Source organism: Erinaceus europaeus, chromosome 17, assembly GCF_950295315.1.
Source record: "Erinaceus europaeus chromosome 17, mEriEur2.1, whole genome shotgun sequence".
Taxonomy (NCBI): domain Eukaryota; kingdom Metazoa; phylum Chordata; class Mammalia; order Eulipotyphla; family Erinaceidae; genus Erinaceus; species Erinaceus europaeus.
Genome location: NC_080178.1, coordinates 3,816,855 through 3,835,601, shown reverse-complemented (window position 1 = coordinate 3,835,601; position 18,747 = coordinate 3,816,855). Strand labels below are relative to the sequence as shown.

General features: G+C 52.9%; 3 protein-coding genes across 5 annotated transcripts in view; all 3 read left to right on the top strand.

The window, feature by feature from the left end:
- The window catches only part of PCNX3 (pecanex 3), a 108,082-nt gene that overhangs the window by 9,473 nt on the left and 79,862 nt on the right, over window positions 1-18,747 (top strand). The gene's annotated exons all lie outside the window — the stretch shown is intronic.
- Window positions 12,804-14,431, top strand: ZNRD2 (zinc ribbon domain containing 2). 3 transcript variants are annotated; one of them, XM_007518603.3, is made up of 4 exons: window positions 12,804-12,939; window positions 13,036-13,187; window positions 13,349-13,433; window positions 14,050-14,431. In XM_007518603.3, exons 1-4 carry the CDS (start codon window positions 12,921-12,923, stop codon window positions 14,391-14,393), a joined length of 600 nt encoding a protein of 199 aa, XP_007518665.1. In that variant the 5' UTR covers window positions 12,804-12,920; the 3' UTR covers window positions 14,394-14,431. The 3 variants fall into 3 exon arrangements, with proteins under 3 accessions (XP_007518665.1, XP_060032060.1, XP_016041694.1); XM_060176077.1 differs by having other exon boundaries at window positions 12,816-13,299; window positions 13,330-13,433; window positions 14,050-14,077; XM_016186208.2 differs by having other exon boundaries at window positions 12,906-13,187.
- FAM89B (family with sequence similarity 89 member B) lies at window positions 15,573-17,572 on the top strand. Its single transcript, XM_060176059.1, has 2 exons — window positions 15,573-15,934; window positions 16,852-17,572. The coding sequence occupies exons 1-2, from the start codon at window positions 15,644-15,646 to the stop codon at window positions 17,125-17,127; spliced, it is 567 nt and encodes a 188-aa protein (XP_060032042.1). The 5' UTR covers window positions 15,573-15,643; the 3' UTR covers window positions 17,128-17,572.

Below are 18,747 nucleotides of genomic sequence, written 5' to 3'. Positions count from 1 at the left end.
TTATTTATTTGAAGATTTATTTATTTATTTACTTATCTATGAGACAGGGCTGAGAGGAAGAAAAGAAAGAACCAGACATCACTCTGGCACATGCAATGCCAAGGATCAAACTCAGGACCTCATGCTTGACTGGCCAGTGCTTTATCCACTGCACCATCTCCTGGCCCCCTGCGCTTTGTTTTTTGTACACCCACGCTGCTTCTTTTAATTAATAAATTTTATTGTTTTATTTGATAGGACAGTGTTGCTGAGGACTTATTCTGATGCAGTCTCCGCCCCCAGGTTTTTCTATGCCCCGCTAAATCCTAGAGTGCCCCCTTTCAACCAATCCTGGCTCCGCCCCCAGGTTTTCCTATGCCTCGCTAAATCCTAGAGTGCCCCCTTTCAACCAATCCTGGCCCTACACGTCACCCCTGGTTGTCGCCCAATAAAAAGCCCCCTCACCCCTCCCCTCGCTCTCTCTGGGCTCTCGGCTCTCCCTCTCTGAGGTCTCGCTCCCTGCTCTCCCCCCGTGGTCGGCCATTGCTGGCTGGCTCCACGTGGTCTGAACCAAACCTCCCCCCCATCCTATAATAAAGATCTGTGTACCCCTTTGCTCTGGACGTCCGCTCTCTTCTCCGCGGTGCAGCCCGACACCAGACCACCTCAACAACATCTGGCGCCCATCGTGTTCCGTACCCACACCACGCCCGGCCTGAGGTCTCCGAAACCGCCCAGACACAGGTAAGTGGCATCCGCCCACTTCTGTGGCCCCGCGTTTCCCTCCACTATGGGAAATTTCTCGTTTTATGAGGAGGTGTCCCAGTCATTATTTCTTGACCTGGGACAGATTCCCGCTGTCATAAAAGGTTTAATTTTCGCTACCCCTTGGATTTTTTTAACTGTGGTCGCCACTTTCAAGATATGTAAAACGTGGTATGCCATAAGGATAAGTGACCTTGAGGCTGAGGTACGAGAGTTAAATCACATGTGCTTAAGACTTAGACATCCTAAGCGATCAGCGGCTAAACCCAAGAATTCCGTTCCCACAGACACGCACACGTGTTCGGACGCTCCTCCTCTGACCCCACCCCCTTCCGCCGTTCAGGTTTCAGCTCAGCCTGCGTTCCTGAACCCTGCCCCTTCCGTCCCGGTTTCAGCTTCCGTTTCAGCTCCGCCTGAGGCGCCTGCATTCCTGAACCCCGCCCCTTCCATCCCGGTTTCAGCTACGCCTGCGTTCCTGAACCCTGCCCCTTCCGTCCCGGTTTCAGCTTCCGTTTCAGCTCCGCCTGAGGCGCCTGCGTTCCTGAACCCCGCCCCTTCCATCCCGGTTTCAGCTCCACCTGCGTTCCTGAACCCTGCCCCTTCCGTCCCGGTTTCAGCTTCGCCCACGGCCCCTGCCTCCGCGGTTTCAACTCTGCCTGCAGCTTCTGCATTCCTGAACCCCGCCCCTGCCCCTGCTGTCCCAGTTTCAGCTCCGCCTGCAGCTTCCATTTTCCTGACCCCGCCCCCGGCCCCTGCTGCCATGGTTTCAGCTCCGCCTGAGGCTTCCTCGTCCCTGACCCCGCCCCCTGCTGATACATCACCATTAAGAGATCTAGTGGCAGAGATACGAGAGCTAAAGGATATTTTTTCAGCATTTAAGGATTTTAAACCATGTGCAGTCCACCCCGGGAGCTCCGTCCCCGTAGATATGCGTTTAGTCTCCCCTGCAGCCACTACAGCAGTTTCTACTGAACTTTCCACTTCTGTAGCTCCCTCTCCCGCGCCACCGGACCAAATCCACACATTCCCGGTAAACTTGGCCCCTTCTAAACAAAACCCTCAGCCGTGGCAGCCATATTCCTCGAAAGAACTTGGAACGCTCAGGCAAGCAGTCAGGGAGGACGGTATGCACTCTCCATGGACCAAGTCCGTTTTGAGAAGCTTTTACCAGCATTTAAATACACCACAAGACTGGAAAGAACTGGCTCGTGCTGCACTCCCAGACCCTCTCTATCTTCAGTGGCAGGCATGTTTCCGCGATGAGTGCTCTAGGCAATCGCAGGAAAATAGTAACAAACAGATAGAATGGAATTCTGATGCTTTGTTTGGAGCAGGAGCTTATGAATCTGGAGCTCAGCAGGCAGAAGCCAGGTTTCCAACTGGTTATTTTGAACAGGTACGCATCTGTGCAACACAAGCATGGGAAAGGGTGACCACACCTGATGTAGATCCATCAGCTCCCATTAACTCTTTTCACCAAGGCTCTGATGAGTCATTGGCGAGCTTCATCTCAAGGGTGAAGAGAAGCTTAGAGAGAAAGGTTTATAATCCTGACGTCCGCACACTACTCCTGCGCTCTATTGTCTGGGAAGGCATGACACCACAATTCCGTCAGGTATGCCTTAATCTTAAACACCTACACCCAGATAATTGGATTCTAGCGACACAGGAGCTTACATCAGGCAATTATGGGACACCCGCTACGACGCAGGTCTATGCAGTTGCCCCACGTAAGCAAAACGGGGCCTGCTTTCAGTGCGGTCGCCAAGGACATTGGCGTAACCAATGTCCTGATAAGTTGCGACCACGCCTCCAGTCAGGGAAACCACGCCTCCAGCCAGAGCAACCCCGCTTTCAGTCAGGGAGCCAGAGACCACGTACTGTTTGTCCAAAATGTCGTAAGGGGTTTCATTGGAAGAGAGATTGTTGGTCCCAATTTCATAAAGATGGTTCGCCCCTGAATGGTACAAATTCGGGGCCTGAGATTTTGTGGACCACTCCTGTTTTAGAACAAGGTCACCCTTCTATGACAGTAAAGATTGGCAATATTCCTTTTAAATTTTTGATTGACACGGGGGCAGCAAAGACGATTTTAAGGCAAGAAGAGGTTCCCCAAGATTGGGAACTCATCCCTGGACCCAGTTTACATGGAATAGGAGGGATGACAAGAGCATTTTGCACACGAGACTCGCTTATGTGGGAAGACCCAGAAGGTTCTACTGGACACTTCCGCCCTTTGGTAGCTAATATTAGCACCAACTTACTGGGCAGGGATCTTCTGGAATGTCTTAATGTTAGGATATCCACAGACGCCTCTGCAGAGCGTAAAACTCATTCCCGCGATACCAGGTCTATTCAGCACCCCCAATACTAAATGCCACTGTTCGTAGCCAAACACCCCGCTTAAGCTGGCTTTCTAATGAGCCTGTCTGGGTGGAACAGTGGCCTTTACCTAGGGATAAGCTAAAAATTTTAAAAGAGCTCGTCCGAGAGCAGTTGTCCTTGGGACACATTCGTCATTCTCGAAGCCCATGGAATACTCCTGTCTTTGTGATTAAAAAGCGCTCGGGAAAATGGCGCCTCCTTCAAGATCTCCGTGCAGTAAATAAAACCATGCAGGTCTGGGGCTCCCCCCAAAGGGGTTTGCCTCTTGCTTCTGCAATTCCCACGGGAATTCCAATCATAGCTATTGATATACAAGATTGTTTTTTCTCTATCCCCTTGCATCCGCGAGATTGTAAACGTTTTGCCTTCTCTGTTCCGTCTATTAATAATGCCAGCCCCGCTGACAGATTTGAATGGGTGGTGCTGCCCCAGGGTATGGCCAATAGTCCTACAATTTGTCAGGAGGCTGTTAAATCTGCCCTTGTCCCATATATTCATAAGGGCCTTAATATTTTTCATTATACAGATGATATTTTAATATGGGGAAAATCAGATACAGATCTCTATGCCTTACGTGATTTTCTCATTCCTGCATTAAAGAAAAGCGGCCTTAATGTAGCCCCTGAGAAGATACAGCTAATCCCTCCAATATCCTTCCTAGGTTCAGAGATTTCTCTAACGCAAATTCGTCCCTTAAAACCTAATGTTACCTTCCCTTCTAACCTTACTCTTGCTTCTTTACAAAGTTTTCTAGGAAATTTAAATTGGCTTAGGCAGTATCTCTATCTGCCCACAAGCTGCCTCCAACCACTGTTTGACCTGTTGAAAGGAAACAAACAGCCCTCTTCAAAACGTAAGTTAACTCCCGAGGCCTCCTTGGCACTGGAAAGGGTTAACCAGGCCCTCCAGGACATGCACCTTGTTCGATTCTCCCCCTCCTCTCCAGTAAACCTTCTAATCTTCAACTCCACCCCCACAGTAGTAGGGGCACTGTGGCAAGACCATGGGGTTCTCGAATGGCTTCACACACCAGTAGGAGGAGCTCCAAGACTCCTCACTGAGATAGATGCGTTAGCATTCATGGTTCGCCAAGGGAGAAATAGGTCTGTGCAGGTCTTAGGGAAAGAACCGGATTTAATCATTCTGCCCTTTTCTCTCACAGATACAGAGTGGCTTATACGCCATCATTCCCGCTTTGCCATAAGCTTCGTGGGGTTTCCAGGACAAATAGATAACCATTTTCCTTCTAATAAATTGATAGCTTCTTTACCTCTTCTGCCTCTACTAGCACCTAAACTTTTCTCTCGGGATCCCATTCCCTCTGCTCCTACAATCTTTACTGATGGCGGAAAAAGGGGAGCTGCTGCCCTTATATATTACCCAGACAAACAATATCCTAAACCTCTCTTTACTGAGCTTCCTGATAATTCCCCTCAGTACAAAGAACTTTATGCTGTTTTTCTTGCACTAAAAGCTGTACCAGAATCCTTCAACCTTTTTTCTGACAGTGTGTATACTGTTAACTTACTTCCATGGCTTGCTCGTTCGTATGTGAAAATTGATGACAACCCACTTTCCCCTCTCTTGATTCAAATCGCCTCTATGCTCTGTTCTCGAACCCAACCACTGTATATTCAACACCTTCGTTCCCACAGCCCTCTTCCTGGTTCCCTGTCCGAAGGGAATGCCGCAGTTGACCGCCTTGCCTCCACAGGAACTTTCCCAGTCTCTGTCTCTGATCCTGCTAATTTTCACTCTCTAACCCATGTTAATCTTAAAGGCCTTCAAGCTCGATTCCCTGATGTTCCTGTACCACAGTTAAAACATATCCTTGCTACATGCTCTTCTTGTGCAAATCTCATAAAGACACCTGCTATCCAGACCCTTGGGGTTAACCCCCGAGGTTTAAAAGCTAATGCTATTTGGCAAATTGATGTCACCCACATACCAAACTTTGGCAAACAAAAATATGTGTTTGTCTCAATTGATACCTTTTCTAAATTTATGTGGGCTACAGCTCAGACAGGAGAAAGTGCTAAAAAGCTTGTAAGCCATATGCTCTCTTGTTTTGCCGTTATGGGGGTCCCATTACTTTTGAAAACAGACAATGCACCTATGTTTTCAAGCAAACAATTTAAAGATTTTTGTTCCCTCTGGAATATTACTCATACCACGGGCATTCCCTACAATCCACAGGGACAAGGCATTGTCGAAAGGGCCCATCAAACACTGAAGGCTCAACTAAATAAAGATAAAGGAGGAACATATCCCCCCAATATCCAGCTAACAAAAGCCTTAACTACGTTAAATCTCTTTAATATTTACAATAACTCAGCCTTACCCCCTATTATTCTTCACTGGCAAACACCATCTACCCTCCCATCTATTAAGGTGAAATGGAGAGACCCACTCGATAAAGTTTGGAAAGGGCCTGACCCATTATTGACCATGGGAAGGGGTTTCGCATGCATTTTCCCTCAAAATTTCTCTAAACCTGTCTGGGTTCCTGCCCGCCATGTCCGACAATACCCGCAGGATGGCGCTGTTATTCCTGAAGAACAAGAAATACTACAAGAGGACCAGATGCAGGATACATCCCAGGACCCGTAATACGACATGGCAGAACCTGCAAATCTGGCTCACAGAGACCTCTCTCCTACCCTTTCCCTGTATGTCTTATGTTATAACTGGCCAGTTGTTTTTGTGAATGAGTGTGTTAAATGACAAAATTTTTTTTCTTTTTTTTTGCATGACCCATCTGCTTGGAGTACTCTAAAAGGTTATTGGCCTTATATAAAAATGCTGGACGCAGCCAAAGTTTCTGGAGACGTCCAGAAACATTCCAAAAAATTTTTTTTCTTTCTCCCTCTTTTGAATTTTATATATAGTATTGGTATATATGTAAGTGTTTAGTCTTAAACTGTGTGACTAATGACAGATTTAGAATTGTTTTTAAATAATGTGTTTTTATAACAAAAGTTCTTTTTCCTCCAGTTTGTTATAACTAAATGTTTATGGGTATGTCTCAAGTTTGGTAACACTAACTTAACGGTCAGAAGTGTAACCCTACAGCTACACTTTTACCAGACAAGGTAAATATTAATTGTTAAGGTAACTTACTATTTAGGTAAAAGTCTAAATGTTCAACGTGACTATTCATTCCCAAAACTAAACTATATAAATTTTATATACAGGACACCTTTGAAGGGCCCCCAAAGGTGCCCTGTAAACTATCTTGTGGAAATTAATCCACAACAGATCTGGCATCAATCTGGCACTGTAAACGTTAAAATCATTGTCACGAATATGCGTTAACTCTCTAAGCAATTTGAGTCTGTTTAAAATACATATTTTAGCTAAAATTGGTCTCAAGATCCTGCGGTAGAGGCTGCTACAGGAGGTCACATTAGATGACCTTTTAATAAATCATAAAGAGATTCTAAACCAATTATAATCATCGAGGTACCAACTATAACAAACCTATAACTTGTTCCCAGTTCAAATTAACCACGAGAAGCAGATTGTTTGTGTTTCTTTCACAGGAATCCCGGAAAAACCATCTGAACCCCTGCACACCCTGACGTCACTCACTAGATGGCACGACTACCGTGGCACACCCCCCGAAACCCTAGATGTCACTCAACGTGATCTGAAGAACCTGATACACGAATTCCAAGGACAGAACTTTCTTCATGCCTGGTTACCGTTCCTGCTTCTGACCTGCTTGTTACGTGTTGGCAGTTCCAGCTAGCTATCTACAAAAGAGCAACATTCCAGCGGCTGACCTCCCTCATGCAGCGTTGCATCCCCTGCCAATTCCTCCCCTAGCCATCTACTTCGGACTGAGACTTGTATCGGACTTTCTGACATACCCTATATACATTTTACACAATTTTGAAGCAGCTTATTTCCCTTCACGCTGCTGGTTTTTCATAGACTAATCCTGAGTAATTCATAGACTTTACAGACTGTTGCCTTGAGGACTATACAATGCCAAATAGCCCCTCTGTTTGGTGGGTCATGCCTCCTGCCGCCCCCTCACTATGTACCCTTGCCCTTTTCCCCACTCAAGCAGGGAATGTTCCTTTACACACCAATCCTTCCCTTCACACCCCACTGACTTTTACTTCTCCCCTTCGTGTCCCTTCCTATTTTGTTATGTCATTTAGGCTTATGTCCAAAAGGTTTCTGCCCCATGATAGTCTTTTATAGACTTTGTACATCTTATGCAATTACTAGATAGAAAGATAGAAAAGATGTAGAGATACTGTGAAGAGATGGTTGAGCAGGCTGCGCTTAAACCTATGAGATGAGTCTCTCCAGGTAAGTCTCTCTCTCTGAAGAGGGGTTGAGCACAGGAGGACATTTAAATCTCACAAGGTTGGCAGCCATTTAAGCCTTCCCTCCTCCACAGAAAGTCCTACATCTTCCCACCTGAGCATGGCATTCCTCTAAAACATTTAAGCATGCTCCATTTTTCTTTACTGTGTCCATTTAGATATAAAGGGATAGGAGGAGATGTTGCTGAGGACTTATTCTGATGCAGTCTCCGCCCCCAGGTTTTTCTATGCCCCGCTAAATCCTAGAGTGCCCCCTTTCAACCAATCCTGGCTCCGCCCCCAGGTTTTCCTATGCCTCGCTAAATCCTAGAGTGCCCCCTTTCAACCAATCCTGGCCCTACACGTCACCCCTGGTTGTCGCCCAATAAAAAGCCCCCTCACCCCTCCCCTCGCTCTCTCTGGGCTCTCGGCTCTCCCTCTCTGAGGTCTCGCTCCCTGCTCTCCCCCCGTGGTCGGCCATTGCTGGCTGGCTCCACGTGGTCTGAACCAAACCTCCCCCCATCCTATAATAAAGATCTGTGTACCCCTTTGCTCTGGACGTCCGCTCTCTTCTCCGCGGTGCAGCCCGACACCAGACCACCTCAACAACAGGACAGAGAAATTTAGAGGGAAGAGGTACATAGGGAGGGAGAGAGACAGAGAGACATTTGCAGACCTGCTTCACTGTGAAGTTTCCCCTCTGCAAATGGGGAGCAAGGACTTGAACCTAGGTCCCTGTATACTATAACATGTGCACTTAACCAGGTGTGCCACCGCTCAGCCCCCATGTAAAGTTCAGGAGAGTTTCCCAGGGCAGTGGAGCTGATTCGAATTTGCTGGCCTTCCTTAGTGTTGCAAACCTAAACTAAAGCAAGAAGCCCAAGGAGTAATGGCTGGTCAACCTATGTTTCCTGTGAGCATTTATCTCCAGGACACACACCCCTCCGAGACTGCAAAGCCCCCTAACCGCACAGGGAGACCTGCTCAGAGCAGCCTGCAGCCCACGCCCTTCCTGTCTGGGTGCAGGTGGGGTGGGCGCACCCATCACAGGAGGGGCTGAGCTGCAAGGTGGCCCGCTGGCTGCCACTGCCCTTACCCGCATCACATGCCCTGCCCTCTTCTCCTTGCCTGGTGAACATGAAGCCGAGCACTGTTGTGTGAGCGCCCCCTCCTCGGGGAGAGTCAGCCAGGGAACCCCTGAACCCGCTTCTTCTGCAGCAGCCTCTCCCGGAACCGGAAAGTAGGTGGAAGACCATTTGGGGCTTGGCTGGTTGTGCAAACTGGTGAACCCGTGTGTTGTGGGCTCCCCGTGGTTTTCCCAGGAGGGCCTCATCCTTCCTGCCAGAGAAATCTCTGCTTCTGCCAGCTTCTTCCCTCATGCCAGAGCTGGCTGGCATCACCACACAAATAACAACTTAGAGTAACACAACGGCAGGGATGCTGGCAGAAGACGGGAGACTTCTAGATCAGAGACAAAGGCCATTAGTGATCCTGGCATGACTTGCACCAACAATGTGTCATCTTTGTTTGTTTGTTTGTTTATTTACTTACTTATTAGTCTCCAGAGTTACTGCACTCCAGTTCTACTGCTCCTGGAGGCTATTTTTTCCCTTTTGTTGCCCTTGTTATCATTGTTATTGTTATTATTATTGTTGCTATTGCTGTCATTGTTGTTGGATAGGACAGAGAGAAATGGAGAGAAATGGTGCAGGGGACTGAACCTGGGACTTTGAAGCCTCAGGCATGAGATGTCATTTTCCTCTTATCCTCAAGTCTTCTGATTCTTCTCTCTCTTGAAGTTTTTACTATCTTTATTTATTGGCTAGAGATAGCTAGAAATTGGGAGGGATTCTGTTATATACCTGCAGCACTGCTCCACCACTCGAGAAGCTTTCCCTCTGCAGGGGGCTTGATCCTGGGTCCTTGCACATTGTAACATGTGTGCTCAACCATGTGTGCCACTGCCTAGTCCTCTCCTTTATTTTAGAGGACAGAGGGAAGAGGAGAAACACCATGCTACTGCTCCACTGTCCATGGCATTCTCACGGTGCTGTCCACGGTGCTCTAGTGTGGTGCTGAGGCCTCGTACATGGTAAGACATCTGCTCCGCCCAGTGAGCTATCTCCTGGCTCCACCCTCAAGTCTTCTGAAGTCAGTGCAGATGGACTCTGACAGGTGGCCGGGTGGTAGATCGAGCACAGAACTCAAAAGCATGAGGTCCTGAATTCCACCCCCAGAGTTCCAGCGAGATATTGATTTTCTCTCTCAAAATAAATAAATGGCAGTGGCACACCTAGTTAGCATATACAGTACTATATGTAAATACCTGTGCAAGGACCCAGGTTCAAGTCCCCTCACCCCACCTGTATTGGGGATGCTTCACAAGTGGTGAAGCATCTCTGTGTATATCTTTTTCTTTTCCTCTCTCTCTCCCTATCCTCTCAATTTCTCTCTGTCCTATCAAATAAAATAAAGGAAAAAAGGCCACCAGAATTGGTGGATTCACAGTGCCAGCACCGAGCTACAGCGATAATCCTGGAGCCCAAATAAATAATCTGGTTTTTAAAATCTGGGAAGGGAGTCGGGAGGTAGCGCAGTGGGTTAAGCGCACACGGCTCAAAGTGCAAGGACTGACGTAAGGATCCCGGTTCGAGCCTCTGGCTCCCCACCTGCAGGGGGGTCGCTTCACAGGCGGTGAAGCAGGTCTGCAGGTGTCGATCTTTCTCTCCCCCTCTCTGTCTTCCCCTCCTCTCTCCATTTCTCTCTGTCCCATCCAACAACGATGACATCAGTAACAACAACAATAACTACAACAATGAAACAAGGGCAACAAAAGGGAATAAATAAAAATATATTTTAAAAATCTGGGAAGATGCTTGCAATATGTTTTCTTAGGAAAAGTGCAATGCAGGGCCAAGGTGGTGGTGCGTCCAGTTAAGCGCACTGAGTGCTATGCTCAAGGACCCTGGTTTAAGCCCCTGCTCCCCACCTGCAATGCGGATGCTTCACAGTGAAGAAGGTCTGCAGGTTTCTCTCTGTCTTTCTCTCTGTCTCTCTCTCTCTTTCCCTCCAGGGTTATTGCTGGGGCGCAGTGCCAGCACTACAAATCCATTGCTCCTGGTAGTCACCTTTCTTCCTTTTCTTTCATTCATTCATTCATTCATTCATTCATTCATTCTTTCTTTCTTTTATTGGACAGGACAGAGAGGAATTAAGAGGGGGGAGATAGAGAGGGAGAGAGACAGAGAGATACCTGCAGACCTGCTGCATCGCTTATGAAGTGACCTTCCTGCCAGGGGCTTGGACAGAGATCCTTGCGCTTCATACTGTGTGCACGTAACCCAGTGTGCCACTGCCCATCCCCCTATTTCTCTCCCTCTCTCGTCTCCCTCTCCTCTCTGAATTTCTCTCTGTCCTATTAAATAAAACGGGGAAAAATTGCCACCAGGAGCAGTAGATTCATAGTGCTGGCACCCAGCCCCAATGATAACCCTGGATGCAAACCAAAAAATGCACATATAAAACAATATTTATTTATTTGCCTCCAGGGTTATTTCTGGGGCTCAGAACCTGTACAATGAATCCACTGCTCCTGGAGGCTTTTTTCCCTTTTGTTGCCCTTGTTGTTATTGTTCCTTGTTGTTGTTATTGCTGTTGTTGTTGTTGGACAGGACAGAGAGAAATGAAGAGAGGAGGGGAAGACAGAGAGAAAGACAGACACCTGCAGACTTCCTTCACCGCTTGTGAAGCAACCCCCCTGCTGGTGGGGGGCCAGAGGCCAGTCCTTGTGCTTCACGCCATGTGTGCTTAACCTGCCTCACTACCACCCAGACCCCATAAAACTATTGTTTGCTTATTTATTTATTTTAGTCTCCAGGGTTATCGCTGGGGCTCAGTGCCGGCACTACGAATTCGCTGCTCCTGGAGGCCATTTTTCCCATTTTATTGCCCTTGCTGTTGCTTGCGCTTGTTGCAGTTGTTATTGTTGTCATAGCTGTTGTTGTTGGATAGGACAGAGAGAAATGGAGAGAGGAGGGGAAGACAGAGAGGGGGAGAGAAAGATCGACACCTGCAGACCTGCTTCACCGCCTGTGAAACGACCCCACCTCTGCTGGTAGGGGGCCGGAGGCTGGAACCGGGATCCCCATGCGGGTCCCTGAGCTCTGCGCCATGTGCGCCCAACCCGCTGCGCTACCGCCTGACTCCCAAAACAGTATTAAAAAAAAATTGCCACCAGGGTTATTGCTGGGACTTTGCGCCTACACAACTCCACAGTTCCAGCTGATTCTTCTAATGCCAGAGGCTCCAAGTGATCCTCTGGGCGTTACTACATGTCCCATCCGGCTTCTCCAAACCTAGCAAGGGAGAGGAAGGCAAGCACCCAGGTCACTGTCCAGGGAGCACTAAAGCGTCCCCGACCCTCCCCACAGCAGATGTCATTCAGTGGCAGCAAGGACCGGAAGCCTCGCGCCTGGAGTTTTCAGCCTGCAGGCTTTAAAACCAAAACAGAAGGGCGGGGAGACAGCATCATGGTTCTGCAAAAGACTTTCCTGCCTGAGGCTCTGCCGTCCCAGGTTCAATCCTCCGCACCACCATAAATCAGAGCTGAGTAGGGCTCTGGTCTCCTCTGTCTCTTATGAAAATAAAATCAGGGCTGGAGAAACAGCATAATGGTTATGCAAAAAGACTTCCATGCCCAAAGAACCAAAAGTCCCTGGTTCAACCCCCATTACCACCATAAGCCAGAGCTGAGGAGTGCTCTGGTAATAAATAAATAAATAAATTATATATATATATATATATATATATGGAGTCGGGCTGTAGCGCAGCGGGTTAAGCTCACATGACGCAAAGCGCAAGGACCGGCGTGAGGATCCCGGTTCGAACCCCGGCTCCCCACCTGCTGCAGGGGAGTCGCTTCACAGGCGGTGAAGCAGGTCTGCAGGTGTCTGTCTTTCTCTCCTCCTCTCTGTCTTCCCCTCCTCTCTCCATTTCTCTCTGTCCTATCCAACAACGACGACATCAACAACAACAACAATAATAACTACAATAATAAAACAAGGGCAACAAAAGAGAATAAATATTAAAAACTCTATTATAATAATTATTATATAAATAAAATATGTTTTTTAAAAAGACCCCAAAACATACGTCTTCACTGTTTTCGTGCCTCAGTCGCAGAACTGCTCGCGGGGCCGGGTAGCGGCAGGGCACTGAGACTCCGTTGCCCCGGCAATTGCATCGGGTCCCGGGACCCCAGTGGAGTCAGCGCGGGTCGGGACTCAGCCCGCAAGCTCCGGGTGAGGACAAGTTCAGACCTTGGGCGGCCCCGCCCCACTCCGCCCCGCCCCACTCCGGGCAACGAGGCGCAGACGGGAATCACTTCCGCCCTTCCCAGAAAGGGGCGGGGTCGGGAGCGCGGCGCGTTGTTCGCGCGTCACTTCCTGCGAGTCCGGCGGCGAGAACGGCAACATGGCTCTAAACGGTGTCGGTGAGGACCTAGGTTGCAGGCGCCTGGAGCTGCGGGGTGTGGGAGGCAGCTCGCTCGGGCAGACCCCCCGGACCCTTCGCGCCTCTCTTCCCCCAGACGTCGACGACTTCTCCTGGGAACCTCCGACCGAAGCGGAGACCAAGGTGCTGCAGGCGCGACGAGAGAGGCAGGATCGCATCTCCCGGCTCATGGGCGACTACCTGCTGCGTGGCTACCGCATGCTGAGCGAGACCTGCGAGGACTGCGGGGTGAGGCGAGACTCGAGACGTGGGTGCGGGCCCGGGGCCGCCCGCCCACCCGCTCGCACGCCCCTTCCCCGCTCCCCCTGCAGACCCCGGCGCCCGGAGTCACGCCCCGCCCCGCCCCGCCCCGCCCCGCCCCGCCCCGCCCTTTGCTCTCTGGCCCCTAGACGATCCTCCTGCAGGACAAGCAGCGGAAAATCTACTGCGTGGCTTGTCAGGAGCTCGACTCGGACGTGGACAAAGATAATCCGGGTGAGGAGCCCAGTGTCGTTGGTGAAGAAGCATAGTGCTAGCGGCTCGGGAACCTTGAACTTGGGAAATGACGGCGGAGTCTGGGTGGAGCTTTCTCCGTTCAGCTCTAGAGGGGACCACTCATTCGTTCAGCAGCCCTGTGGGCAAGTCTGAGCTCCATCAGGCAGGATCCCGATGGCCGCAGTGAAGCAAATAAATGATAGAAAGAAATCGGTAAGAGTAGAGTGGTCCGGGAGGTGGCGCAGTGGATAAAGCTTTAGACTGTCAAGCATGAGGTCTTGAGTTCAGTCCCCGGCAGCACATATACCAGAGAGATGTCTGGTTCTTTCTCCTCTCTTCCTCATGAGTAAATAAATAAAATCTTTAAAAAAAAATAAATTAAAAAAAAAAGAGTAGGGAAAAACATCTCACATAGCAGAGCAGTAAAGAGTAATGAGCGGGGTGGTGGTGGTGGGGAAACATAATGGTTGTGCAGACAGATCGCAAGTTCAATCCCCTGCACCACCATAAACCAGAGCTGACCAGTGTTCTGGTCGGAAAAAGAAGGATGAGCTGGTGATTCGGGACCGAGGTGAGCCACACTTCCTGACGATCTGCACCCACTTTCCTCTTTCAGCTCTGAATGCCCAGGCCGCGCTCTCTCAAGCTCGGGAGCACCAGCTGGCTTCTGCCACAGAGGCCCCCTCGGGTTCTCGGCCCGCTCCGCAGCCCGCGGTGCCCCGTCCAGAGCACTGCGAGGGAGCTGCTGCAGGACTCAAGGCAGCCCAGGTGCCGGCCCCTCCTGCTGCTCCTGCCAATGCCGACGTTGTGGCCAGCACACAGGAAGCCCTCCTGCAGAAGCTGACCTGGGCTTCAACCGAGCTGTGCTCGAGCACCTCTCTGGAAACTAGCATCCAACTGTGTAGCCTGATCCGGGCTTGTGCCGAGGCCATTCGCAGCCTGCGGCAGCTGCAACACTAACACACCCTCCTGAGAAAAAAAAGTCCTCCAGAAAAACAGCTGTTCCTCCTGTGTGGTTCTTTTCCTGGCTTGGGCTGTCCAGCATTTTATTTTGTTCCCTCCTTTTTTTTTTAAAAAAAAAATATTTATTCCCTTTTGTTGCCCTTGTTATTTTTGTAGTTATTGTTGTTCTTGGTGTCACTGTTGGATAGGACAGAGAGAAATGGAGAGAGGAGGGGAAGACGGGGGAGAGAAAGACAGACACCTGCAGACCTGCCTCACCGCCTGGGAAGCGACCCCCCCTGCAGGTGGGGAGCCGGAGACTCGAACCGGGATTTGCTGGTCCCTGCGCTTTGCGCTATGTGCACTTAACCCCCGCCGCGCTACCGCCTGACCCCCTGTTCCCTCCTTTTGGGCTCTCATTCTGCCACCATCTGCTCGCCTCGATGCCTGGGGAGATGAGTCAGGTTTGTTCTCGGTTTCCTCACCAGAGGACCAGGAAGAGGGCAGAGGGTTTCTGTTTAATCTGAAGAGGAGGAAGAAGCATGAGGGATTCCTGCTGCCACCTCAGCAGCCCAGAGCTCATACTGCAGTCCCGAATGAAATTTGGGGTCCCACCCTCTTGGTATCTTCTCTTCTAGAGCATCCTCTCACCCCCAGCCTGTCCCCACCCGACCCTCAGGGTGCTCACGTTGCGGGGACTTCACCCAGTTTCCGCGGCTCCCCGCTCACTACTTAGACCCTTTTCCCTGAGCTACAGCAGGGCAGAGTGATGAATCAGTGCGGGGTACAGCGGAGGAGACCCGAGAGGGGGCGTGCGGGGTACACCGGAGGAGACCCGAGAGGGGACGTGCGGGGTACACCGGAGGAGACCCGAGAGGGGACGTGCGGGGTACAGCGGAGGAGACCCGAGAGGGGACGTGCGGGGTACAGCGGAGGAGACCCGAGAGGGGACGTGCGGGGTACACCGGAGGAGACCCGAGAGGGGACGTGCGGGGTACAGCGGAGGAGACCCGAGAGGGGGCGTGCGGGGTACAGCGGAGGAGACCCGAGAAGGGGCCGCCCCTGCTTTTGGCCTGGCCGCGGATTTTTGCTGTTCGTCTACCCAGATTCCAGCTCTCGGCGGCGCCGGGCCCCTCCGCCGTCGCCCTTTTAAGGGAGGCCCCGCCCACGCGCAGGGGCGGGGCCGGGGAAGGAACAAAGCGCGGCCTGCGGGCGGCGGCGGCGCTCAGTGGCCGCGGGTGCGGGGAGGCGGCCGCGCCGGCCGGGCCATGAACGGGCTGCCGGCGGCCGAGGCTCCGGGCGGCGGGGGCTTCGCCCTGGCCGGCCTCCCGCCGCTCCCGCGCGGCCTCAGCGGGCTGCTCAATGCGAGCGGGGGCTCGTGGCGGGAGCTGGAGCGCGTCTACAGCCAGCGCAGCCGCATCCACGACGAGCTCAGCCGCGCCGCCCGCGCCCCGGACGGGCCCCGCGCCGCCGCCAACGGCGGCCCCGCCCCCGGCGCCCCCGGCCCGCGCCGCCCGGTCAACCTGGACTCGGCGCTCGCGGCGCTGCGCAAGGAGATGGTGAGTGTCGGGCCGCCGGCCGGGAGGTGGGTGGGTGTCGGGGGCCGGGCCGGCGGGGCGGGGCCGCGGGTGCGGTGACAGAAGTGACGGGTCGCCCTCGGAGCAGTGGCTGTGCACTTCGAAATGCCTTCGTGCGGTTTTTCTTTTTCTTTTCTTTCTTTCTTTCTTTCTTTCTTTTTTTTTTTTTTACTAGAACACTGCTCAGCTCTGGCTTATGGTGATGCGGGGGATTGAACCTGGGACTTAACGGAGCCTCAGGCTTGAGAGTCTGTTTGCATAACCATTATGCTATCTACCCCGCCCGTATTTTCTTTTTTTTAAAAAGACCCTCATGCTTGACGGTTTTTAAAAAATATTTATTTATTCCTTTTTGTTGCCCTTGTTGTTTTATTGTTGTAGTTATTATTGTTGTCGTTGGATAGGACAGAGAGAAATGGGTAGAGGAGGGGAAGACAGAGAGGGGGAGAGAAAGACAGACACCGTCAGACCTGCTTCGCCGCCTGTGAAGCGACTCCCCTGCAGGTGGGGAGCCAGAGGCTCGAACTGGGATCCTTAGGCCTGTCCTTGTGCTTTGCGCCATGTGCGCTTAACCCGCTGCACTACTGCCCAACTCCCTTATTTTTTTCTTTTCTTTCTTTCTTTATTTATTGGACAGAGACAGAAGTTGGGAGGGAAGGTGGAGACAGAGAGACACCCACAGCCCTGCTTCACCACTCGAAAAGGTTTCCCTCTGCAGGTGGGGACTGGGGGCTTGAACCTGGGTCCTTGTGCCCTGTAACATGTGCGCTCAACCAGGTGCTCCACCGCCTGGCCCCCTCCTCGGGTATTTCAGTCCATCCCGCTGGAGTGGTGTGCAGGAAGGTATCGAGGGTGGGATTCCTGCCCCCAGAGCCCCCAGCGACCCGCCTCTCACGCAGGTGGGGCTTCGGCAGCTGGACATGTCGCTGCTGTGCCAGCTGTGGGGCCTGTACGAGTCGATCCAGGACTACAAGCACCTGTGCCAGGACCTGAGCCTGTGCCAGGACCTGTCATCCTCCCTGCACTCAGACAGCTCCTACCCGCCCGACGCCGGCCTCTCCGACGACGACGAGCCTGATGCCAGCCTGCCCCCAGACCCGCCGCCCCTCATGGTGCCACAGACGCACAACGCCCGGGACCAGTGGCTGCAGGACGCCTTCCACATCAGCCTCTGAGGGGCTGGCGCAGCATGGGAGGTGCCACTGCAGTGCTTGCTTAGCCCTCCAGCGTCCCAGGGAGGGCAGAGGCCCGGCCGTAGAGACCGAAGCGACTCATCCACTCTTCTGTCTGGGTTGGCTGGCACTGCGGTGGGCACCTCGGCTACAGCCTCTGCCCAGAGCTCTGGGCCTCCACATGTGCACCCCAGCTCGGAGGGTCCTCAGGCTGGCGGTGGGGCCCCCATACTCACCCCAGCTCCTTTTCACCTCTTGGCTGCCCTTGGCAGCTGCTGGCTCAGGGGCACCGCACCTCGCGTCCGCGTCCTGGGGTGGCACGGCCCTAGACAGGGCTCTAGGGCCCACCCCTGCACCCACCAAGGGCAGGGGGACCAGGGCCCCATGCTGGATCTTGCTCAGGGCCCAACTCCTGGGCGCGTAGATTCTCAATAAACACTCAGCGCTCTGTGCTGTGTCTGGCTCTGGGGCGACGAGAGTGCACCCCACACACTGGCCGGGAGGTGGCGCCCGAGACCCCCGAGTGGGAGGAAGGCCTGTTGGTGACCGGGTGCGAATCCTCCCTCCCGCAGGGTGGCAGCTGCTCAGGGGCTGGCGGAGCCCGGGCTCCACGTAGTGTGATGCCACACTGCCCCGCGGCCCCACACTTCCTTTTTCTGGCGGGAGCCCTGGGAGCCCCCCTCCCCCCGCTCCCCAGCTTTGGGCTTTCCTGGCGGCAGCGAAGGAAACAGAAGGAGACGCCCATCTTGAGAAGAGAAACTTTCCACTGAGTGGAGGCGGACCTGGGCGGGCAGGAAATGGGTGGGCCTGCGGGCCAAGGGGCCCCCGGGCAGGGGGCAGAGGGGCAGCGCCTCCAGGAAGGGCCTGGGAACCAGCACCCCGTGGGTGGGAGCAGAGCTGCAGCGGAGGGGACAGGCCGCCACCCCAGGGGCCGAGCAGCCGGGAGGAGGCCCAGGGCCCCCCAGCCGCAGCACTGGTCTGGAGACCGAATCCCACCCCCGACTAAGTCATGAATCTTAACAGTTAAAAATAAGGCCCTCTAGGGAGCAGATTTCCCATTTCATCACTTACGGCCATGGCCTGCTTCCCACCTCCCTTCTTTTTTGCTACTTGCCAGAGGACCGACCTCTGGGAAGAAGCCAGCACATTTGGGGACAGCGGTGCCCAGACAGACAGCCACACGCACACACCCCTCCAACTTCCCCGGGCAGAGGAGCCGCTGGCTGGGCTCACCGGGGCCGGTTCCCACGCTCCTGGGGACCCTCGGGGCACCCCGCCGGGCAGCCGGGCAGAGGTCCAGCCCCGGAGCCACACTCAGTCCACGAACCCTGGCCGGGCCGGGCGGCACGCGTGGCTGGGCGCCACCTGCAGCCTGGCTTCACCCGGAGGGAGGGCGGAGGCGATAAGAGCTCTAATCTGGGTGTGAACAGCGCACCCCGGGCCAGAGCAAACACGGCCCTCCCGCCCATAGCGGATTCCTCCCGCTGACACCGCCGGCCGGGCCCCCGGGTCGCCTCGGCGGCCAGATGGGGAAACCGAGACACGGGCGGCTTGGAAGTCAGTTCTGGTGGGGTGCTGGCCCCACTTCCCACCCCACACCTGTCAGTGACCCCCACCCCAGAA